The sequence below is a fragment of the Ictidomys tridecemlineatus genome, chromosome 13 (assembly GCF_052094955.1).
Source record: "Ictidomys tridecemlineatus isolate mIctTri1 chromosome 13, mIctTri1.hap1, whole genome shotgun sequence".
Taxonomy (NCBI): domain Eukaryota; kingdom Metazoa; phylum Chordata; class Mammalia; order Rodentia; family Sciuridae; genus Ictidomys; species Ictidomys tridecemlineatus.
Genome location: NC_135489.1, coordinates 59,794,913 through 59,819,524, shown reverse-complemented (window position 1 = coordinate 59,819,524; position 24,612 = coordinate 59,794,913). Strand labels below are relative to the sequence as shown.

The 24,612-nt window shown below is 42.5% G+C and overlaps 2 protein-coding genes across 2 annotated transcripts in view; one reads left to right on the top strand and one right to left on the bottom strand.

Moving 5' to 3' along the window:
- The window catches only part of LOC120888395 (uncharacterized), an 18,325-nt gene extending 5,381 nt beyond the window's left edge, over window positions 1-12,944 (top strand). The window contains exons 4-5 of the mRNA XM_078029818.1: window positions 135-228; window positions 2,221-12,944. The gene's annotated coding sequence lies outside the window, so the exon portion shown is untranslated. The remainder of the gene's footprint in view (window positions 1-134; window positions 229-2,220) is intronic.
- Window positions 12,340-24,612, bottom strand: LOC101975464 (spermatogenesis-associated protein 31E1). Its single transcript, XM_078029817.1, is given in 9 exon segments — window positions 12,340-12,456; window positions 17,823-19,578; window positions 19,580-19,603; window positions 19,705-21,543; window positions 21,801-21,861; window positions 22,167-22,256; window positions 22,386-22,443; window positions 24,441-24,494; window positions 24,583-24,612. Coding segments are annotated over 9 exon segments (4,029 nt in total).

Here is a 24,612-nt window from a genome sequence, read left to right as displayed (position 1 = left end):
TGCACACATATATAAAGTTCAATTGTTAAGCAATAAGCAGAATAGTTATGAGAAAATACTATAATAAAAGTTATGTGGGTGTGGTGCTATCTCTGTTCTTCAAAGTAGTTTATTGTACTATGCTATGTTTTTAGACTACTATTGACCACAGATACCTGAAAGATCTAAGGCAAAATCAAAGATTATGGACAACTGCTGTATTACTGCTGTATATTTTCACATCTTGGTGTGAGTACCAGTCCCATTTCTGTTTATCTATCACTGCATATTATGTTCTGTTTCCACTCACCAGTGGGGGGGAAAATGAAGCCTCGGGAAAATCTTTAGCTTCAATTGGGAGACATAAATCTAGAGTTTTAGAAACTAATGAAAACTTATAGATCTCCTAATCAAATCCAGTCAATACTTGAGGGAATAAACAGACCAAGAGTGAAGTGCCTTGCAAACTTGAATGCATTTTCTAATATTGACTTAACTCTCCTACTCCCAAATTTTATATATTTTGATAATGTATAAATTAATATTATACTCGCTGATAAGATTTTGATTGTTTTATTCTCCCTCCTTCAAATTGTCTCAGCTTGGGCCTACTGATACCATTCATTTAATATTCTTATCTCTATTGGTCATGAAATTTCTTGTGCCAGTGGTGGGCCAAGGATTCTAATAAGCCCCACAATGTAACTCCTGAAGAAAACAGTATAGTATCAATGTAATAACATAAAATGAAGAAACCATTTATAATATTTGAATGTTTGTGTTATGGCTTAGATGTGAGGTGTCTCCCAAAAGTTCACATGTGAGACAATATAAGAATGTTTGGAGGAGACACAAATGGGTTATAGCTTTAATATAATCAGTGGAACTAATCCCAGATGGGATTAACTGGAGGCAGGTTTGGTGTGGCCTGAGGAGGAAGGGGTTCATTGGGGGCATGGCTGTGGGGCTTATATTTTATATCTGGAGAATGGAGTATATCTCTCTCTACTTCCTATTCACCTTGTGAGCCATTTTGCTTTGCCACACTCTTCCATCACGATTTTCTGCCTCACCTAGAGCACTGAGGAATGGAGTCAGCATTCTTTGGACTAAGACTTCTGAAACTATGAGCCCTCAAATATAGTTTCCTCCCCATGCAATTGTGCTGGTTGGGTCTGCATTGAAAAAGCTGACCAAAACAAATACTGTTCATTTTCGTAGCATATTTAATGAGGAAGAATGTGAACACTGCTAAAATTTCCATATGGTGATTGAGGGGGAAAATGTGACCCTGATAAAAAGAACATAAACATGATAACCCCTGAAAACAATAGGATAATTTTAAAAATAGACTTCTGCTCCAGAGAGCACAAACATTCATGTTCTAAAATTTGTAAATTAGCAGTTTTTCCCACCACCCTTTTTTGTATTTAAGCATTATTGAAGACAGTATCATGGTCCCATGAAATGTCATTTGATGGTCATGTCTGGGAGCAAGTTGCAACATTTCCAAACATTCACTGAAACTTAGTGATATCTGGTTCACCTTGGCAAGTGTATCTGGCCCACCCTTCTGTTAAAAATAACTGTGTGTGAAACAACAATATCCCTACAGCATAAGGGTAAGGAAGGTAGTTTATAGTGGTTTGACTGCGGTAGGCTTTTATTTTACCACATTGTATCTAAGATGCGTCCAAGAAATTTCTTTTGAAATCAAAATTGAAATACTTCTGCTTCTCAACTTGTCATACTTAAGTGACAAGTACTAACAACTTCAGGTGTTGCCTTGTGTCAAACTGCATTATTACTTAAATAATCTCTCAGAACCCTTGAAGTAATGCAGTGGAAGAAAAATGTTTCTTATATTTCCAGGCTTAAACTGGCATGTCAGATACTGATCTAATGTTTAATTTTGTCCAACATTTTAACACTCTCACCTTTCTAGTCAAGCCACTATATTTGTCTTGAGTCATCTTTTCTTTACCTAGAATTGCTTACATGATCTAAAAAATCTTCCCATGATATTCCATATGTATATTTTTATATTAATATATATATACACATACATATACATATATATATACACACATCTATGATAGAGATTGACATAAATTTGACATAAAAGATATTAACAGTAACTAATAATTATATAGAAAAAAATATATATATAAATTGTTGAAAACATATTTTTTGAAATTTTCCATTTAACATTTTTACGTCATCATTGTCTTTGGGGAATAGGAAACAAGTGAAACTGAAACTGCTCAACACCACTTGAGGACCCCTCTATACTGTGCATACAATTTCCTTAGAAGACTAAAGAACAACAGCTTACCAACCCTCTGCTATGGTTTGGCACTGGTCATGGTGTACCGTTTCACAGCCTAGGGTCACAGTGTTTAGTACCACTGAGGGTATTATTAAAGCATTATGATTTGTAGTTTAATGTCTTATTTCTGAAAAGTTTTATGTTTGAGAGCATGGCTTGTTTTATTTTAAAAAAGATATATATTTCAGAAAATTTGGTAGCCGCACAATCCTTTGTGCAGGTGAATGTCAATGAGAGTGAGTCACATGTCTGCTGGTTCACCTTGCTCTCAAGTGCTTTTACTGAGCACTCCATAATTTTTCCAACATAAAAAGTCAGCTATTTTGAGTTCAAGACCTGTTCCCAACAAAACAAAAATGCAATCCTCTATGCCATTTTGATGGTTAATTACTAAACTTATACAAATAAAACCTTTATCTCATCAAGAATTGAGGTATAGTTCAGTGGTAGGACATTTGCGTAACATGAGCAGGCCCCATCTCACTGTAAATTCTGGTGCACTTCTCCAGGAAAGACAATCAGGCCAGTGATAGGGACACCCTCCAGAGTCTCCATCAGAGACCTCCATAGAGCCACCAACAAAGACCAACACTTTCAGAGACTTCCACAGATCCCTCATGCTGAGACTTCCAGAGACCTACAAGAGCTCCATAGACACTTCCACTGAGTTCCATTTCTAGCACCACCAAAATATCTTGTTATCAATTATGATAGTGGCAGAAGTATACTCATTTTTGGAGTTTGTGATTCCCTAAATTGTGGATCAGAACTCAAGCTAATGAAAAATTAGGAAAGGACTTACAGATCATTAGGAAAGGAATTTATAGTCTTGCATATGGAATCTGAAAAGCTTTTTCAGGAGCAAAATGACATTGTACAAATACAGACAGACATACATCAGCATTCCAAGGAGGTAGGTTCAGCTGATGATCTCCTTCCTGTGTTTCTACTTTGGTAAGGTGTACTGCAAAAGACCTGTTCTTGTGTGACTGCACAGGCTCCTAAGAGTGGATATGAGTTCTCTTTGGGAGGTTTGTCTTCTCAGTGTATTGTCTCTGAGGTTTCTCTTGAAGTCTCCTTGAGAAATTGTTCTTGATGTAGGTCTCTGTTGGAAATATCTAGGGGGATCTCATTTGGGTCTCTGAATATCTTAGTTGGAGGCCCTTATGGGGCCTCTTTTGGGCCTTTGTGGTGGTCTCAGTGGGAGTATCTATGGAGATCTCTGTGGGAATCTCTGTAGATCTTGTGGGGTCTCTGGAAGTCTCAATGCAGATCTCTGGAGATCTCCATGGGGTCTTTATGGGGTGTCTCCCTATCACTGACCTTGCTGCCCTTCATAGAGGATCAGTAGCAGAAGCCATGGGTTTGTTCTTTGCTGTTTTAGTCTGGTTTATCAACATTGCCATATGTAACATTAATCCTTTCAGGAACTCTGAAGTTCATGTTCAGCCCCTTTATTCCTGTAAGTTACAGTTTGCATCCCTGAGATAATCCAGCAATGATAGGCTAAAGACTCCAGATCCTTTCCAGTCCTTCTTGTTCCAAGCTCCATTCTTGTTGCTGGGTCCACCCTAGAGGCTACAGTGGTTATCAGGAAAGACAGGATTTGGTTCAGCAGAGGTTTTTCTAACTCATATTCCAGCTTACCTCCTGGTCCCACGTTCAGGGTCCTGAAAGATATGGGGACTGGACCAATGAGTGTATTCTGTTCCTTGGTGGCATCTCCTGATACAGGACTCTCCACCAGGGAAAAATAAGACCCCTATATGAGTTCCCATTGCCCACCCCACATAGACATGTGGAATAGTATGAAATATGCCAGAGAAATGATCCCTCCTCCCACTGTTTTACAGCCATCATGGTTTTCTGTATGGATGACCCTTGAAAGAGGAAACCTCTACTGGAAGAAGAGTGAGGCCCAGCAGAGACCAATATTTATCTCCTTCCAGTGTAGTCAACTCTCACATCTTGGACAGGTCACTTTCTTTTGTATGTACAAATTCTGTCTGATCATCTCTTCACCCATTTGTCTCTGGACAAGCAAATTCTAGAATCCTGGAGAAAACTGCTTTGAAACCCTATGCCAGGCCCTTTACCCTTTTAAATACTCACTTTGTCCATGGAAGCAGTGCTAAGGCCATGTATTTGTGTAAAAGTCCCCAGACTGAGTCACAGCCAGAGTTCCCTAGTCCTGGGTACTCCACCAAATGTCAGGTTATCTGTTCTGAAATTTGAGAGGCAAAGATGTGCAGGTGCAGACTTACTAAATTTACTCTTAGGAAATTAACCTACCTTACTTGAATGCTTTGCATTTTTTCTAGTGTGTGTTAGAGATAAATGGCTATTTCCAGGCCTATAGTCTGGGAACACAGCAGAGTGACTCTGGAATGAGTTCAGGCTGACCCAGTGAACAGCTCAGCCCATCAGGTCTCCTCATGCTAGCCTGGTAGCTAGCAAGGGAAGGCAGTGGCTTCCTGTCTGTGGCACTCTTTATGGCATCCAATTTCACTCTTCCACTTTTCTTGGCTACAAATTTCAATTATTTTACAAATTTCACTTTAGATTTATCATGCACTACAATCAGTTGGTTAGTGTATGCACAGTCCCTTCTAGAGGGGAAGACAGGTGACCATGCAGCATTCAACAGCACTGCAAGTGCTATCTTGCAAGTTCTATCTTGGCTGCTGCTCTAGAAAATGGTGGAAGCAGATGTGGTATTGAATGACACTGCCACGTCATTAAGGCTGAGCTAAGAAGGGTTGGAAGGTGCCATCTACATTCCAAACACTATCATGGAGAGAAGGGGCTGCACCATCATACCTACTCCTTTTCCTACTAGAAAAATCTAAGAAACAAGATTTTCCTAACTTTAAGATCAACACATCAATTCACCCCCAACTTTCCCATGCCTACTTTGAAATATGTGAAACTACTAGACTCTCTGACACCTTTTTTACACCCATTCCCCAAAGCTTATAAAGTTCCAGAGAGGGGGAAAGCAAGGGAAAGACTGACAGAGTCAGATGTGGAGTGGGACCTTCACAGGGTCACCTAATCTTGAGAAGTCTCAAGGCATTCTATTGTTTGTTCTTGTAATGATTGAATGAGGAATCCTTCAGGTACAATGAGAGAATCTGAGATGAGGGTGGGCATCTGAGTTTCCTGTCTCTTCCAGATGCTTCTCTGAGGAAGAGCAGATCCCTACCCCTCCCTACCCCCACAGGAGGATACAGAGAGAATTTAAAATGTCTAATTAGAAAAAAAGAAAGAAAAGAAACATTTATTGAAAAATCAATAAAAATCCCAAGAGGAAGAAGACATTAGTCATCAGAGAATGGGTTCACATAATGACAAACAATTTTTCTCCCCATGTATTCAATTTTTCCTGAAAGGCTTTCCACCAGAAAACTCATGGTAAACAAGACCTGGTTGACCATGCAGGATACCAGTGTGAAAAAAACATGTTGGGTAATGGTGAAGGTGCCTTGAAGTGCTTACCCCAATTGGCTTATGCTGGAAGTGGGTGGCTGGGGACTCAGGATTCCTAGGCTTCCAGGTCTAATTACTGTCCGATTGTTCTTGGCAGTGTGGCCCTTGGATCTGGCTTGGGGACCAGAGGCAATCTCTAATCCTTTGCCTTTGCTCTGGGTAGGAAGAACCCCTGGGTTGACAGGATTGCCTACCCAATAAGGTATGGGGTTCTTTTTATGCCCAAATAACTCTGTTGGACCACTTCTATGTAGAAGTCCCAGCTTGTGCATCAGGATCTGTCCAATAACAGTCATGAGGGCTTCGGGTTCAACCACCCTAATGTCCTTGGATATTTGGCTTGTAGCTGATTTCTGGGTATGGGTGGTAGCTGTCAGGAGCTTCTCTTTATTCAGGGAATTTTCCTTCCCCTTTCCTTTTTTATGAATGTTAAAAGACTGCAGAAAGTTCTTCATTTTGTTCTTGACCTAGATTTCTGGAGGATACCATACCTTCTCACTAAGGCAAGGGAAGGACTTGCTTGAAATAGTGTCTATTTTCTTGACTTTGTCAGGAGGGCTCAACCCACAGTCTTGGGAACTTTCTTTCTCCTCTCCTGGTCTGGACCTCCCAAAGCTCTCTTTGCTTTCATTTAGACAAAGCATTTCATTCTCATCCTTTCCTGGAACCATAACATTTGTGACTTTGGATTTCTCCTGCCCCTAGCTATTCCCTCCCTTCATTAGATCATAACATATATCTGGGGAAGTTGACTTGTTAATCCTGGAAAAGCTCTGGGAGTTAGCAGGGATGCCTAAGAAGGCAAGATATCAATGGTGGAGGGCTCATTAGTGTGGCAATCTTTCAGGACTCCAGGGACCTGGTCTTAGGACTGCTTCTCTGATTTGAACCCTACTTTGAGCTGAATACCACTACCTACCTTTTCTTTCAGATTTGGGTCTCTTGGATCTTGTGAAATAGAAAATCTAGAAGGGTAGGAGTTTTTCATGTTTTCCAGAGACCCTAAGTTTTTCAGATTCACATTGATGATTTGGGAGTTTGCCATTATAGAGGCTTCCACTGTCATTTCCCATTCAGAGGATTTCTTCTTCTCCACCTCTCTCTCTCCTTAGTCTTTGCAGCTGTTGATGATTGGGAACATACTTTAACTTCCAGCATTGTCACACCATGACATGGGTCTCCTGAGACCACATCTTTACTCTCTGTGTCTCTTATTTGGCCATATCCACACTTGGACTGGGCTCCAGGCTAGCTTTTCAAATCCCCCTAGTAACTCTGCTGTTTCATCATCAGAAGGCTATAGGTATGAGAAGGCATGAGGCCTGTGAGGTCCTATGACTGCCACCCACTGGGGTTCTTTTCTAGGTCCTCTATACCTCTGAAGGTGAGAATGAAGGAAGGGGATTCTGTAAAGTGGGAAATGAATCTTTCTTATTACTCTCTTTCCCAGACCTTTCTGAGGAATTTCTTCTAGGAGACTTTCATCCTGGGCATTGGAAAAGGCCCCTTAGTCAAGGGAGGCTGAGGAGGGAAAAATAGGCTGTGAGTGGGGTTAGGCTAGAGCCTCACCTAACTGGCGATTAATGGGATCAAGAGCCTGGAGGAATGGACTCCACCTATGCCTCACCTGAGACCTCATAATATGTGTTTCTAGCTTCGGGTGAATTCATGGAAGTTCAAGGAAAGAAAGCTCCTGAAAGTTGTTCACATATGAAAGTTGTTCATATAAGATTGCTGATTCTTGGAGGAGGCTAGATGGATGGGGTTTGCGGCATGTAGGACTTTGGAAAAGCATAGTTGTCAGCAAGCTAGGATTCATGCACACACACAGGGATCATGCCCTCCTCGATCTGCACTAACTTTCTGCCCAGATGGTCTTCCAGGATTTTTTCCATAATTTTTTTGTCTTTGCCTATAGATAAGTCACTTTCTGAAATACCCTTCCTGGTCCTCCTCAAGTATCTTTCTGAAACCTCCTTATTGTGTCATTCTAAACTTTCTCTGAGGTGCTCCTGAAATCCAGGATAAATGTACTGGCTCCCTCTGCAGTTCTGCCTCTAGACCCTTGTTTGGGAAAACTAGTTTGAATGTTGCAGAGCCCATAGTAGAGAGTCTTTCAGTGCGCCTGGACTCTGTCTTCTTCAAACCCCTACCAGCAAGTGCTTCCTGGTTGGATTGTGAGGGGCCAGGCTTGTCATTTTTCCACCACTGACTCTTCCTGGAAAATTTATCCTGAGGCTGCATCTGTTCCTGAGATGTTAGAAATCTATAGGGAGGGTTGAGCTGTTGTTGATCACTGATTAACTCCCCTTGAATATGTTGCTGGAGTCTTTTCTCTAGCTCCTGGCTGGCAGAATCCCCAGCAACTATGGAGACAGAGTTAGAAATTTGGGAGGCTTAGCTTCCCTGGGGAAGGTTGAGAGCTGGCTGGTTAATGACTTCCAGAGTCTTTTTGATCTCAGACAATAAGACCTTTTTCCATTCCCTTCAGTTATGCAAGGGACATTCTGAATGTTGATCTTCAGTTGGGAGGAAAGACTGTGCCTCTTTTTCAGATTTAGTGCTAGTTGTTGTGCCAGATTTAATCTGGGATGAAGAAGGTGGTAAGTTTGGAAAAGTGTATGAAGTGCTAGCCAGAGTCTGACCCAGAGCCACAGATGGGGACAAGTTTTGTGTCAAAAGTTAGGATTGGGTCTTCTCCTGGGCCAAGGGCTCCTCCCAGGAAAGCTGTGGAAGTTCTTCATCCTGATATTATACTGAGAGAGATTCTGAGACTTTGTTGAATGCTACATGTTTACACTGTGCAGTAGAGGACTTCTTGGAGACCCAGGCAGTAGCCACCAGGGACTCACTGTGCAGAGAGGGCAGGCCCCAGAACAGCTGGCTGTATTTTTTCTCTAAAGGCCCCCCCCCCAAGACCTTGTTGTAAAAGAAATTCTGAGAATCATGAAGCTGCTCTGGTTTTTCTTTTGTGTTCCAGAAGGTTTGTGCAGTGGTGTCTCTCCTGCCACCCAGTGACTCCAACATGTTTCCCAGAGAATACAGGGTGTAATCTGGACTCATTTGATTTAAAGAGGACCCATTTTTAAAATTTTCCTTCCACACATTTAGTTCTACTCTTTTGGTGATCAGCATTTCCAGCAGTGTCTGTACATCAGAGTTGATGAAAGAGAGGCCGCCAGGCTCTACCTGCCAACGTGTGGGGTCTACCCAGAGTGTGACATCTGAAGGATGGTGGAAAAGATGTTCTTGCTTGGATTTGCTATGTACCCAGGTAGAGAAATATAAGAGCTTGGCGGTTGCCCACCACCAGGAGAGGAATGAAATTGAATAGCTTATGCAGTCTAGGCCTGAGATGGCTGTGATCAGGGATGCCCAATATGAGTGACCTACAAGGGAGCTCTGTGGAACAATGTCCAGTGAGATTATATTGAAGTCAGACTTGTGTTCATGTTCTTCTGATAAGGATGAGGCCAGAGGCAGAGTGTGTTTTGTCAGAGGAACTAGAGAACCTAATGGGGATAAGATGGTAGAAGGATCTTCCAAATGTTGACGAGGTGGCACTTAAACTCTAGCAGGCCCTTGCATGAACACCTCACCTGGAGTATCTTCATGTAGTGGTTTAGGAGAACTGTTCTTGTCCTAGAGCTTCCCTAGGATACTGCAGGAGACAAGAGGCACAAGCTATAGACAAGAGCATGAAGGGCCCAGAGGCTAGGCAGGGGTGACAACCTGTGGCCGATAGATCCTCCACTGCCTTGCACACTGGCTTCACCAAGCTCTTGCTTTTCCTAACCCTAGGGCTTTGGTCATATTGCACTCTAAGCTAGTAGAGTCTTCCTACTAGCTTCAGCCTTGAGCCTCAGGGATCACATAACAGATCCAGATGGGAAGAACACTATAGAGAACTGGGAAATTCCTCACCTTTGCAGGAGTAAAGTCAGATTCTGAATCTCCATCAGATTGTCTTCAGGTGATTTCCCAAAGCTGGAAATGGAAAATGAATTGTGGTAGAGAAGGGAGGATCCCAGATTTTACAGGATGTTAAGTGCAATGCCCCTTTAGGGGAGATCATGGGAGATGAGACTGGAGGCTAAGTCTCAGTGTCCAAGTCTAAATGACCAGTGAGAGTCATATAAAGACTCTGGGAAGAACCACATTTTATCATTTGCAGGGTATTTTTACCTCCATCCACCTCCATAATCCTCACAAGCACCTTATCGTGGGAAAGGATTGGTTACCTCAAAGAGAAATTGGCCTTAACCAAATGAAACAGCTTGACCTCAGTTGGACCTGAAAGTCCCATCTCCATATCTAGGCACTGCTGCTCCAGTGCCGCCCACACCACCCTACTGGAGGTCATCCACACCTGGCCCACCACATTTTCTGAGCACAAAACTGAAAAGTGTCTCCGGTATGATGATTTCCTTCCCATCATCCTCCCTCTCAGATCTTTGCAACCAACATCTGGGGCTCTGAACTCTTGGAGAAATGGGACTACAAACCACCTCTGGGGTAAAAGCGCAGAGCCTTACCTTTCAGAGGTCCACTCTTCTTCCTCCTCTAGTACAGCACTTTCTTCACCTTCACATGCTGACAGACGATATAGAAAAAGAGGCTGAGGCCCATTTCTCTCTATGCTCTCCTTGACCAGTTGTAGATATTCCATGTTTCTGAACAGCAGGACTTCTACAGTTAGCTAATGGAAACCCTTTTATTCAGAGAACAATTTAAAATTTTAAAATACTTCATTTTTATTCTGTAAAAAGCACAAAAGGGGATTTTATCCATAAACTACACCTTGAATGTCTTTAGTCACTGATCCTCTGCTTAAGAATAGAGTCATTTCCACAGGCTCTTCTCAGCTGCCAGGCAAGGTTCTGCTTCCTAAGGCAGAGGTGACCTGAGAGCCTGTGATGGAGGCCCTGAGGCCCACTTCCGCCCAATTCAGAGGAAAGCCTTGTTTCAGAGACACTTACCAGGAGAAGGTGACTGATGGAGCAATTTTCAGGGCCTGTATTTCTCCACAGGTTCCCAGCACTCTTGGAAGTCAAGACCTCTATATGTGGTCTGAGACTCTCATATAGGATAAATCCTAGTGCATTCTCTCTCTGCCCTGCCCTGACTACCCCATAATGATCCTCTATTCTGTCCTGAGAAGTGTGTCTAATTATTTTGGAAAAGCGGAAAGGAAATTAGACAAAAGAATTGTTTTTATTGTTGTTGGATGTGACCTAAGGGTTTTCTTACCTTCCTTTTTCTTTTTTCCTTGGTAGTGGGAAGGATGGATTACCCTGCAGGTGGGGCCAAAAAAAAAAAAAAAAGGAGAAAGATCCCCAGGCCACATGCAAAGGCAAGGATCATATCCATTGCCCAGGTGATGAAACTGGGTTTCAGCCATGTGGCATTAACACTATTTAGAGGAAAGAGAGGATTCTCCCTCATCTGAATTTCACTGTGTCACTTGGACAAATAAGTCCTGAGAATTCTCTTCAGGAATGGGGAATGGTACCCAGGCCTATGTCACAGAGCTGTGCCTTCTCATCACAAAGGAATCCTGTCATTGGGGAATGGGCAAGAAGAGGAGGCAGCACCACACCCCTGCCCCACCCTCCAGCCAGCATGTCCTCTGTCTTTCTGAGCTTTCTAGATCTTTACTTCCAACTCCAGTTGCCCACCATGTCAGAGAAGACCTCAGTCTATTCAGTATTGTTTTCCCCTGGAACCCAAATATCACCTACTTTCTTGTAAATCTCTGCTTGAGCTCCATGATTTCAAGGTTTTGGAAATTCTTATTATCTCTGGAAATTTTATTTCTCTGGGATTATTACTTTCATGATCTCTTCTCTTTGAAACTTCAACTCTTCCATACAATATGTTCTTGCCTTGATCAACAGCATAGAACTGAAATTTCTCTTATGCTTATTTAGTTCTGATAATTTTAAATAAAAGCTTTTCAAATTTATTTTACTATCTTCAACTAGAGTGTTTAGACAAAAGAATTGATACATGATCATTACAAATTTACAAAATTAAGTACAAAAATTGAAATAACCTCTCAAGATATACTTTTGTATGTTTTTAGTAGGGTTTTTTTTTTTTTTTGTAAAATCGGTAAAAGTTAAACTCAAGAGAATTTTGGGATTCATGTCTACACACACAGTGTAAGGATGGCCTTAGCCTAAGCAACTCCATTTAAAAACTCCATGTTAAAATAAAACTAGAATTCCTGCCAGACAAACCTTCAAAGCCCTCTAATATTGTTATAAGGCAGAGTGAGTCTAATAAAATAAGTCATTTTCCACAACCCTGATAAAACTCAAGAGTGAAGTCACTGTCATTTGCCTTTACCCTGATAAAAATCAGAGGTGAGAGATTGTGGCAGAAACCACCAGACCCTAGAATGTCCTAACCCTAAAATGAAAGACATCACTAAGAAACCCAGTAACAGCTTATAGAGACTGAAAGGGCAAGCAGAAACCCCAAAATTAGTATAAATGATGTAGCAGATGAACAGATATTTAGCCAAATGACACTGATGCCTACATGCTGGAGAGTCTGATGAGGACATGTGGACTGACATCCCAACTCTCCTCATCATCTACCTGATCTTCTGCATTATCCTTACCGCTCTGCAACTCTACAGCCACATCTTGACCCTGGATGAGAACAGCAGCTTCTCCTTATGACCCTCTCCTCAACTAGCCTTCAGCTCCACCCAATGAGAAGCCTCCATATATTCCTGACCTGATCACTGTGGAGTTTGAGTGAGTGTGCATCTGCTGGACTTAAGGACCAGGACCTGAGACTCTAGATCTGGCACTTGAGCTTAGCAAGCAGAGGGAATGTCTGTCATGATTAAGTATGTATGTAGTGCTTAGAATTGACCTAGAATTGTTTGTTTTGAATTGATTATATCTATTGCAGTGCCCATCATTAAGGATTAAGAACAGCTGGAGTTGTAGTTCAGTAGTAGAGTACTTGCCTAGCACATGTAAGGCCCTGGGTTCAATCCTCAGCACCACACAAAAAATAAAATAAAGGTATTGTGTCCAACTACAACTAAAACAAAATATTAAAAATAAAGAGAACCTATAGCGTGAAGTTGTATTGAATGATTTGAGTGAATAAAGCATTGAAAATTGCACTAACTCATGTATATTCTTTATTTCTTCCCTCAACTGCCTATATCGTACCTTTGCCCATCACGACACACACATGCACACATATACACACACACACACAGAAATCCCCAAATATTATCCCCTACCCTCATACACCCTTTTACAAATAAATGTAAAGTGTTCTCAAATCTAAGAATGTGTTGTGGCATGTTTGAAATAAATCAGCGGGTAAGTCTTGGAGCAAGACATGGAACCTGTATTCACTAGTGGGTCAGAAGGACATTAGGAAAGTCATCTCCTTGTAGAAGACCTTGTAGCAACCTTTGGCCCCTTGTAGAAGGTAGGGTACAGTCTTATAGTGAAAAAAAAAGCCACCAGTGAGTCAAAACCATAGCAATGAAGGGAGTGGGTCAGAATGACCCAGCACAGTCAGGGAACAGTGGAAAACAAATGAGAACTAAAAAGAGAACAATTGCATTATATAAGACTAACAGAAATATTTTCCAAGGCTGTGCATTTCTAAGCAGAGTATGCTAAGCAAGATCAGGGTGGCTGAGGTGGATTTTCTTATGGGAGAAACATTTCTTATGTGAAATGGAGTGTCAGGGTAAAATGAAGTTTGCCTGGTCAAGGCACATATATTCTGGCCCATAAAAATGAACTGTTTCTTCCATTCCAAAGCCTTCCTTTAGAATTTTTTTTAAGTTGTACATTCTGTGTCAAAGGAATCGCTGAGCCTAGAGCCAGTGGAGAGTATGGGAGGAAGATTACCTCTAGATAGGGAATAGGGGTGGGAGCGAAAGGGAGGGAGAAGGGGAATAGCAAGGATGGTGGAAGGAAATGGTCATTATTATAAAAAATACATGTATGAAGATGTGAATTTGGTGCCAACATACCTTATATACAAATAGGCATATGATACATTGTGGTATAAAAGTGTATTAAGTATTGTAATGCAAAAAATAATGAGAGAGTTCATGTATAATGGCATAATTTGGCATTAACATACTTTATATAAAGAGTCATAAAAATTGTGCTTTGAATAGATAATTATAAATGTAAAGTAAAATTGGAAAGCTTTTATTTAAAATTAGCATAAGTAAATAAGCATTAGAGAAATTTCATTTCTATGCTGAATTGATCAATGCAAGAACATATTGTATAGAAGAATTGAAATTTCAAAGAGAAGAGATCCTGAAAGTAATAATCCCGGAGAAATAAAAATTCCAGAGATAATAAGAATTTTCAAACACTTTGAAATTGATGGAGCTCAAAGAGCCACAAGGAAGCATGTGATGTCTATGTTCCAGGAGAAAAGAATATTGAATAGACTGAGGTCTTCTCTGACAGGGTGAGTAAGTGGAGTTTGAAGGAAAGATCTAGAAGGCCCAGGAAGGGTGGAGGACATGTTGGCTGGAGGGAAGGGCAGAGGTGTGGTGCTGATTCCTCTTCTTGTCCTTCCCTGAATGACAGGATTCCTTTGTGGTGAGAGGGCACAGCTCAGTGACATAGGCCTGGGCCCTACTCTCCATTGCTGAAGAGACTTTCAGGACTCATTTGTCCAAGTGACACAGTGCAATTTAGATGATGGAGAATCCTCTCTTTCCTCTAAATAGTGTTAATCCCTCATGGCTGAACCCCAGCTTCCTCACCTGGGCAATGGATATCATACTTGCCTTTGCATGTGGATTGGAGCTCATTCTCCTTTTATTGCCCTGCCTCCAGGATAATCCATCCTTTTCACCACAATCCTTTGTGCAGGTGAAAGTAAATTAGAGTGAGTCAGTTTTTATGTCTGCTGGTTCATCTTGCTCCCAAGTGCTTTTACTGAGCATCCACTTCATCATATTTCCAACCTAAAAACTCAGTAATTTTGAGTTCAGGTCTTGTCCCCAATAAAACAAAAATGCAGTCCTCTATGCCATTTTGATGGTTGATTACTAAAGTTATACAAAATAAAACATTTATCTCATCAGGAATTTGGGTATAGCTCAGTGGTAGGACATTTGCATAATATGAGAAGTTTCCATCTGACTGTAAATTCTGGTGCACTTGTCCAGGAAAGACAATCAGGCCAGTGACAGAGACACCTTCCAGAGTCCCCATCAGAGACCTCCACAGAGCCACCAACAAAGATAAACACTGAGACTTCCAGAGACTTCACAAATCCCTCATGCTGAGACCTCCAGAGACCTACAAGACCTCCATAGACACTCCTACTGAGTTCCATTCCCATCACCACCAAAATATTTCGTTATCTGTGATGAGATGTCGGCAGAAGTTTACTCATTTTTGAAGTTTGTGATTCCTTAAATTTGGGGTCGGTACTCAAGCTAATGAAAAACTAGGAAAGAATTTACAGATCTTTAGGAAAGGATTTTACAGATTTGCTTGTGGAAACTGTAACGCTTTTTTAGAAGAAAAATGACATTATTCAAATACACAAATATGTGGGCATTCCAAGGAGCTAGATTCAGCTGAAGATCTCCTTCCTGTATTTCCACTTTGGTAAGGTGCACTGCAAAAGACCTATTCTTGTGTGGCTGCACAGGCTCCTAAGAATGGATATGAGTTCTCTGTGGGAGGTCTGTCTTCTCAGTGTGTTGTCTCTGTCTGAGGTTTCTCTCCAAGTGTCTTTGAGAAATTGTTCTTGATGTGGGTCTGTGATGGAAATCTCTTTGAGGATCTCATTTGTAGTCTATGAATATCTCTTAGTTGGAGGGATTTGGGAGGTCTTTTGGGACCTCTCTGTTGGTTTCAGTGACAGTATCTATGGAGGTCCCTGTGGGAATCTCTGAAGATATTGTGGAGTCTCTGGAGGTCTCAGTGTGGATCTGTGCGGAGGTCTCCAGGGGGTCTTTGTGGGGTCTCCCTCTCACTGACCTTACTGCCCTTTATAGAGCAGCACCACCAGTAGTCACAGGATTTGATCTTTGCTGTTTCAGGCTGGTTTATCAACGTGGCCCTCTGTACTACTCATCCTTTCAGGAGACACAGGGCCTGGTTCAGCAGAGAACTTTGCAATCCATACCCCAACTTACCTCCTAGTTCCACATTCAGAATCCTGACAGGTGTGGAGACTGGACCTATGAGTGTATTCTTTTCCTTGGTGGCACTTCCTGGCACAGGTATCTCCACCATGGAATAAATAAGACCACTATGGTGAAGCCCATTGCCCACCCCACATAGGCATGTGGAATAGTATGGAATGGCCCAGGGAAATGATAACTCTTCTCACTGTTTTACAGCCATCATGGTTTTCTGTGTGGATGACCCCTGAAAGAGGAAACCTCTCCTAGAAGAAGATTGAGACCCAGCAGAAACCAATATTTATCGCCTTCCAGTCTAGTCATCTCCCACATTTTGGACAGGTCACTTTCATTTGTATATACAAATTCTGTCAAATCATCTCTTCACCCATTTGTCTTTGGACAAGCAAATTCTAGAATCCTGGAGAAAACTGCTTTGAAACCCTATGCCAGGTCCTCGACCCTTTTAGATACTCAATTTGTCCATGGAAGCAGTGCTAAGGCCATGTGCATGTGTCAAGGTCCCTAGACTGAGTCTCAGCCAGAGTTCCCTAGTCCTGGATACTCCACCAAATGTCAGGTCATCTGTTCTGGAATTTAAGAGGCAAAGATTGACAGAAGCAGACTTACTAAATTTTCTCTTAGGAATTTAACCTTCCTTGCTTGAAGTCTTTTGCTTTCTCTCTAGTGTGTGTTAGAGCTAAAGATCTTTCTCCAGTCCTGCAGTCTGGGAAACCACAACAGACTGACCTTGGTATTGGTCCAGGCTGAACCAGTGAAAACCTCAGCCCATCTGGTCTCCTCATGCTAGTCTGGCAGTTAGCATGGGAAGGCAGTGGCTTCTTGTCCATGGCACTCTATATGGCATCCAGTTCCACTTTTCTTCCTGTCTTGGCTCTAAACATCAATTCTTCTACACATTCCACTTTAGATCTACCATGTACTACCATCAGTTGGTTAGTTTATGCACAGTCCCTTCTAGAGGAGAAGACAGGTGACCATGGGCAGGGGGCATGCAGCAGTCAGCAGCACTTTGTGGCCCCACCTAGATGCAGAGCTGTACGTTCTATCTTGGCTGCTGCTATAGAAAATGGTGGAAGCAGATGTGGAGTTGAGTGACACTGCTATGTAATTAAGGCTGAGCTAAGAGGGATTGACAGGTCCCATCTACATTCCAAACACTATCAGGGAGAGAAGGGGCTTCCCCATCAAACACACTTCTTTTCTCACTAGAAAATCTAAGGAGCAAGGTTTTCCTGACTTTAAGACCAACACACTAATTTCCCCCCCAACATTCCCATGCCTACTTTATAATATGTGAAGTTACTAGAATCTGTCACTTTTATACACCCATCCCCAAAGCTGTATAAAGTTCCAGAGAGAAGGAAAGCAAGGAAAAGACTGATGGAGTGGGGTCTTCACAGGATTGCCTCATCCTGAGAAGGCTCAAGGCATTCTCTTGTTTGTTTCTGTGATGACTGACTGAGGAATCCTTCAGGTACAATGAGATAATTTGAGATGAGGGTGGTTCCTCTGAATGTCCTGTCCCTTCTAGAAGCCACTCTGAGGAAGAGCAGACACCAACCCCCTTCATACCCCACAGGAGGACACTGACAAAAATCAATATATCTGATGAGAAAAGGAAAAAAAAATTTATTGGGAAGCAATTGAAATCCCAAGAGGGAAGAAGACATTCGTCCTTAAAGAATGGGTTCGAATGATGACAAAACGTTTCCCCCCTCCATGAATTCAATATTTCCTGAAAGGTTTTTCACCAGGAAACTCATGGTAAACAAGACCTGGTTGACCTTGAACATCACCATTTTGAAAAAAACATGTTGGGTAATGGTGAAGGTGGCTCAAAGTGCTCACCCCAATTGACCTTAGCTGGAAGCCGGTGGCTTGAGGCTCAACATTCCTAGACTTGAAGCTCCAATTATTGTCTCTGATCCACTTGTTCTTGGGGCTGTGGACATTGGGGCTGGCTTGGGGACGAGAGGCAATCTCTCTAAACATTTGTCTTTTATCTGGGTAGGAAGAGCCCCTGGGTTGACAGAATTGCCTACCCAATAGGGTCGGGGGTTCTTTATGCCCATATACCTCTGTTGGACCACTTCTACGTTGAAGTCCCAGCTTATCCATCAGGATCTGTCCTACAACTGTTACGAGGGCCTGGGGTTCAACCACTACACTGTCTTTGGATATTTGTCTTTTGGCTAATTTCTGGGTATGGGTGGTAGCTGTCAGGAGGTTGACTTTATTCATAGAATTTTCCTTCCCTTTTCCTTTTTGATGATTGTTAAAAGACTCCATAAAGTCCTTCATTTTGATATTGCCATAGCTTACTGGAGGAATCTGTCCCTTTTCTGGAAGGCAAGGGAAGGACTTGCTTAAAGTAGTGTTTATTTCCTGGACTTTGTCAAAAGGACTCAACCCACAGTCTTGGGAAATTTCTTCCTCCTCTTTTGGTCTGGACCTCCCAAAGCTCTCTTGGCTTTCATTTATACAAATCTTTTCAGTGTCTTGGCTTTCATTTATACAAATCTTTTCAGTGTCTTCCTTTCCAGGAACCTCAACATTTGTGACTTTGGATTCCTCCTGCTCCTGGCTGCTCTCTGCCTTCATTTCATCATCACATAGAGCTTGGGAAATTGACTTGTGAATCGTGAAAAAGCTCTTGGAATTGGACAGGTACACTTGAGATGGTAAAATATCTGTGGTGGAGAGCTCATTAGTGTGGCAATCTTGCAGCACTCTAGTGACTATGTCTTGGGGTTGCTCCTGTGTCTCTTGCTCCTCTGACTCAAACTCCACTTTGAGCTGAACAACATTACCTATATTTTCTTTCAGGATTTGGTCTCCTGGATCTTGTGAAATAGAAATTCTAGAAGGAGAGGGGCTATTCATGTTTCCAAGAGACCCTATGTTCTTCACATTCACATTGATGGTTTGAGAGTTTGCCATCACAGAGGCTCCCACGGTCACTTCCCATTCGCACGATTTCTTCTCCACATCTGTCTCCTTGGTCTTTCCAGCTGTTGATTGGGTCCCTACTTTAATTTCCAGCATTGTCATACCAGAACATGGGTCTTCTGAGGCCACATCCTTAGTCTCTTTCTGTGTCTCAATCCCGGTCATATCCAGGCTTGGATTGGGCTCCAGGCTAGCTTTTCCAATCCCCCTTGTAACTCTACTCTGTTGGTTTATGTGCAGATGGCTATAGGTTCGAGAAGGTATACAGGCATCTGAGGTCCTCTGACTGCCACCCAGTGGGGTTTCTTGCATGGTACTCTGTACCTCTGAAGGTGAGGGTGCAGGAAGAGGATTCTGTAAAGTGGGAAATGAAATTTTTCTTATTATCCTCTTTCCCACACCTTTCTGAGGAAGTTCTTCCAGGAGACTGCCAATTTTGGCAATGGAAATGGCTCTGTAGTCACTGGAGGCTGAGGAGGTAATAGCAGGCTGTGGAAGGGGTGAGGTTTGAGCCTCACCTAAGTTGCAATTAATGGTATCAAGAGCCTGGAGTGATGGATTCCACCTGTGCCTCACCCGAGACCTCATAATATCTGTTTCTAGCTTCAGGTGAGTTCCGGGGTCAAGGAAAGAAAGCTGCTTAACAGTGTTTACATAGGATTGCTGGTACTTGGAGGAGGCTAGATAGATGGGTTTTGTGTACTTTGGAAGAGCATAGTTGGCAGCAAGCCAGGATCCACGCACACACACTGGGATCATGCCCTCCTTGATCTGCACTAACTTTCTGCTCAGATGGTCTTGCAGGATTTTTTCCACAATTTTCTTTTCTAGGCCTGTAGATAAGTCACTTTGTGAAATATCCTTCCTAGTCCTCCTCAAATAACTTTCTGAAACCTCCTTATTATCATTCTGAGCCTTCCCTGAGGTGCTTCCTGAGCTCCAGGACAAATCTACTGTCTGCTTCTGGAGTTCTGGTTCTAGACCCTTGTTTGGGAACTCTAGTTTGAATGTTATAGAGCCCATTGTAGAGAGTCTTTCAGAGTGCTTAGTCTCCATCTTCTGCAAATCATTACTAGCAAGTGCTGACTGGCTGGGCTGCTCCATCTTCTGCAGATCATTATCAGTAAGTGCTGACTGGCTAGGCTGTGAGGAGCCAGACTTGTCATTTTTCCACCACTGACTCTTCCCTGGAAATTTATCCTGAGGATGCATTTGTTCCTTAGATGCTAGAAATCTACAGTGAATGTCTAGCTGTGGTTGATCACTGATTAACTCTCCTTGAATATGTTGCTGGAGTCTTTTCTCTAGCTCCTGGTTGGCAGAATCCCCAGCAACTATGGAGACAAAGTTGGAAATTTGGGAGGCCCCGCTTCTCTGGGGAAGGTTGAGAGCTGGCTGGTTAATGACTTCCAGAGTCTTTTTGATCTCAGAGAATAAGACCTTCTTCCATTTCCTTCGGTTCTGCAGGGGACATTCTGAATGTTGATCTTCAGTTGGGAGGAAAGACTGTGCCTCCTTTTCAGAGTTATTGCTAGTTGTGCCAGACTTAATCTGGGATGAAGAAGGTGGTAAGTTTGGAAAAGTGTATGAAATGCTAGCCAGAGTCTGACCCAGAGCCACAGATGGGGACAAGTTTTGTGTCAAAAATTGGGATTGGGCCTCTTCCTGGGCCAAGGGCTCCTCCTGGGAAAGCTGTGGAGGTTCTTCATCCTGATATTGTACTGAGAGAGATTCTGAGACTTTGTTGAATGCTACATGTTTACACTGTGCAGTAGAGGACCTCTTAGAGACCCAGGCAGTAGCCACCAGGGACTCACTGTGCAGAGAGGGCAGGCCCCAGAACAGCTGGCTGTATTTTTTCTCTAAAGGCCCCCCCAAGTCCTTGTTGTAAAAGAAATTCTGAGAATCATGAAGCTTCTCTGGTTTTTCTTTTGTGTTCCAGAAGGTTTGTGCAGTGGTGTCTCTCTTGCTACCCAGTGACTCCAACATGTTTCCCAGAGAATACAGGGTGTAATCTGGACTCATTTGTTTGAAAGAGGACCCATTTTTAGAATTTTTATTCCATACTTTTAGTTCCACTCTTTTGGTGATCAGCATTTCCAGCAGTGTCTGTACATCAGAGTTGATGAAAGAGAGGCCGCCAGGCTCTACCTGCCAACGTGTGGGGTCTACCCAGAGTGTGACATCTGAAGGATGGTGGAAAAGATGTTCTTGCTTGGATTTGTTTACCCAGGTAGAGAAGAATAAGAGCTTTGCAGTTTCCCACCACCAGGAGAGGAATGAAATTGAATAGCTTATGCAGTCTAGGCCTGAGATGGCTGTGATCAGGGATGCCCAATATGAGTGACCTACAAGGGAGCTCTGTGGAACAATGTCCAGTGAGATTCTATTCAAGTCAGACTTGTGTTCATGTTCTTCTGATAAGGATGAGGCCAGAGGCAGAGTGTGTTTTGTCAGAGGAGCTAGAGAACCCAATGGGGGTAAGATGGTAGAAGGATCTCCCAAATGTTGATGAGGTAGCTTTTGAACTTCAGTAGGCTCTTGCATGAACACCTCACCTGCAGTATCTTCAAATACCAGTAGAGGAGAACTGTCCTTGTCCCAAAGCTTCCCTAGGAGACTGCAGGAGACAAGAGGCACAAGCTAGAGCCAGGAGCAGGAAGAACCAAGAGGCTGGGCAGGGGTGAAAACCTATGGCCTATGGACCCTCGACTGCCCCCCACACTATCTTCACCAAACTCTTCCTATTCCTACCACCAGGACTTCAGTCACATTCCACTATGATCTGGAGTATTACTTCTAAATCAGCCTTGAACCCCAGTGATCACATAACAGATCCTGATGGGAAAAACACTGGAGAACTGGAAAGTTCCTCACCTTTGCAGGAGTAAAATCAGATTCTGAATCTCCATCAGATTCTTCAGGCGATTGCCTGAAGCTGAAAATGGAAAATGAATTGGGTAGAGAAGGGAGGATCCCAGATTTTACAGGATGTTAAGTGCAATGCCCCTTTGGGGGAGATCATGAGAGATGAAACTGGAGGCTAAGCCTCAGTGTCCAAGTCTAAATGACCAGTGAGAGTCATATAAAGACTCTGGGAAGAGCCACATTTTATCATTTGCAGGGTGTTTTTACCTCCATCCACCTCCATGATCCTCACAAGCACCTTATCGTGTTAAAGGATTGGTTACCTCAAAGAGAAATTGGCCTTAACCAAATGAAACAGCTTGACCTCAGTTGTACCTGAACGTCCCACCTCCATATCTAGGCACTGCTGCTCTAGTGCCACCAACACCACCGTACTGGACATCACACATCTCTCGTCCACCACACCTTCTAAGAACAGAATCTGAGAAGTGTCTCTGGTATGATGATTTCCTTTCCAGCATTTTCCCTCTCAGGTCTCTGCAACCAACATCCTCTGGGACACTGATCTGGACCCTTAGAGAAAGGGTACCTTACCTTTCAGAGTTCCACTCTTTTTCCTGTTCTTGTACAGCACCTTCTTCACCTTCACATGCTGACAGACAATATAGAAAAAGAGGCTGAGGCTCAGTTCTCCCTGTGATCTCCTAGACCAGCTGTAGACATTCCATGTTTCTGAACAGCAGAACTTTTACAGTTACCTAGTGGAAACCCTTTTATTCAGAGAACATTATTACAGAGGCAAAATATTTTATTTTTTTCTTTGGAAAGCAGAAAAGGGGATTTTTCTGAATAAACTACACCATTAATATTGTCAGTCACTGATCTTCTGCTTAAAAATGTACTCATTTCCACAGGCTCTTCTCAGGTGCCAGGCATGGTTCTATTTCCTAAGGCCAGAGATGACCTGAGAGCCTGTGATGGAGGCCCTCAGGCCCACATCAGCCCAATACAGAGGGAAGCCTTGTTCCAGAGACACTTACCAGGAGAAGGTGACGGAGCAGTGCTCAGGGCCTGTCCTTCTCTAGAGGTACCCAGCACTCTCAGGAGTCCAGACCTCTCTGTATGGTCTGAGACATTCAGATAGGAGAAATCCTAGTGCACTCTCTCTCCATGCCCTGCCCTGTCTACCCCAGAATGATTCTCTATTCTGTCCTGAAATTTCTCTTGTGAAGTGTGTCTACCTATCTTGGAAAAGTGGAAAGTAGACAAAAGAGAATCATTTTTGTTGTTGTTGGGTGTGACCTGAGAGTTCTTACCTTCCTGAGTTTTTCTTTTTCCCTTGGTTGTGGGAAGGATGGATTACCTTGGAGGCGGGGCAATAAAAGGAGAAAGATCCCCAGTCCACATGCAAAGGCCAGGATCATATCCATCGCCCAGGTGGTGAAGCTGGGATTCAGCCAAGTGACATTAATTCTATTTAGAGGAAAGAGAGAATTCTCCATCATCTAAATTGCACTGTCACTTGGACAAATGAGTCCTGAATGTCTGAAGCAATGGAAAGTAGGGCCCAGGCCCATGTCACAGAGCTGTGCTCTCTCATCACAAAGGACTCCTGTCATTTGGGGAAGGACAAGAAGAAGAGTCAGCACCACACCTCTGCCCTGCCCTTCAGTCACCATGTCGTCCATCCTCCTGGACCTTCTAGATCCTTCCTTCCAACTCCACTTGTTCACCCTGTCAGAGAAGACCTCAGTCTATTCAATATTCTTTTCTCCTGGAAACCAGACATCACCTGCTTCCTTGTAGGTCTCTGAGATCCATCAATTTCATAGCGTTTGAAAATTCTTATTACCTTTGGAATTTTTATTTCTCCGGGATTATTACTTTCAGGATCTCTTCTCTTTGAAATTTCTACTCTTCCATATAATATGTTCTTGCCTTGATCAATTCAGCAAAAAAGTGAAATTTCTCTTATGCTTATTTACCTATGCTAATTTTAAATAAAAATTTTCCAATTTTATTTTATTCTCTTCATCTAGAGGGTTTAGCCAAAAAAACCCAAATTGATACATTATTATTACAACCTTATAAAACTTAAGTATAAAAACTGAAATAACCCTCAAGAGACATTTTTGTATGTTTTTAGTATTTTTGTTTGTAAAATTAGTGTAAGTTAAACTTTAAGAGAAATTTTGGGAACATGTCTATACACACAGTGTGAGGATGGCCTTAGCTTAAGCAACTCCATTTTAAAACTCTTTGTTAAAATAAAATTGGAGTCCCTACCAGACAAGTTTACAGAGCCCTCTAATATTGTCATGAGGCATGGCCTGAAAAAATAAGTCACTTCCCACAACCCTGATAAAACTCAGAGTGAAGTCACTGTTATTTGCCTTTGTCTGATAAGGGTCACAGATGAGAGATCAGGGCAGAAACCACCAGACCAGATGTCCTGACCCCAGAGTGAAAGACATCACTAAGAGACCCAGTCATATGTGATTAGGACTGAAAGAGCAAGCAGAAACCCCAAAATTTAATATAAATGATGTAGCAAATGAAGAGACATTCCATCAAGCCACACTGATGCCCCATCCTGGAGAGCCTGATGAGGACACGTGGACTGACATCCCAACTTTTTTCATTATCTACCTGATCTTCTGTATCCTCCTCACCATTCTCCAACTCCACAGCCACATCTTGATCCTGATGAGAATAAGGACTTCTCCTTATCACTATGTCCTCAACCACTCATCAGCTCCATGCCATGATGAAGCCTCCATGGATTCCTGACCTGATCACTATAGTCTGAGTGAGTGTGCAT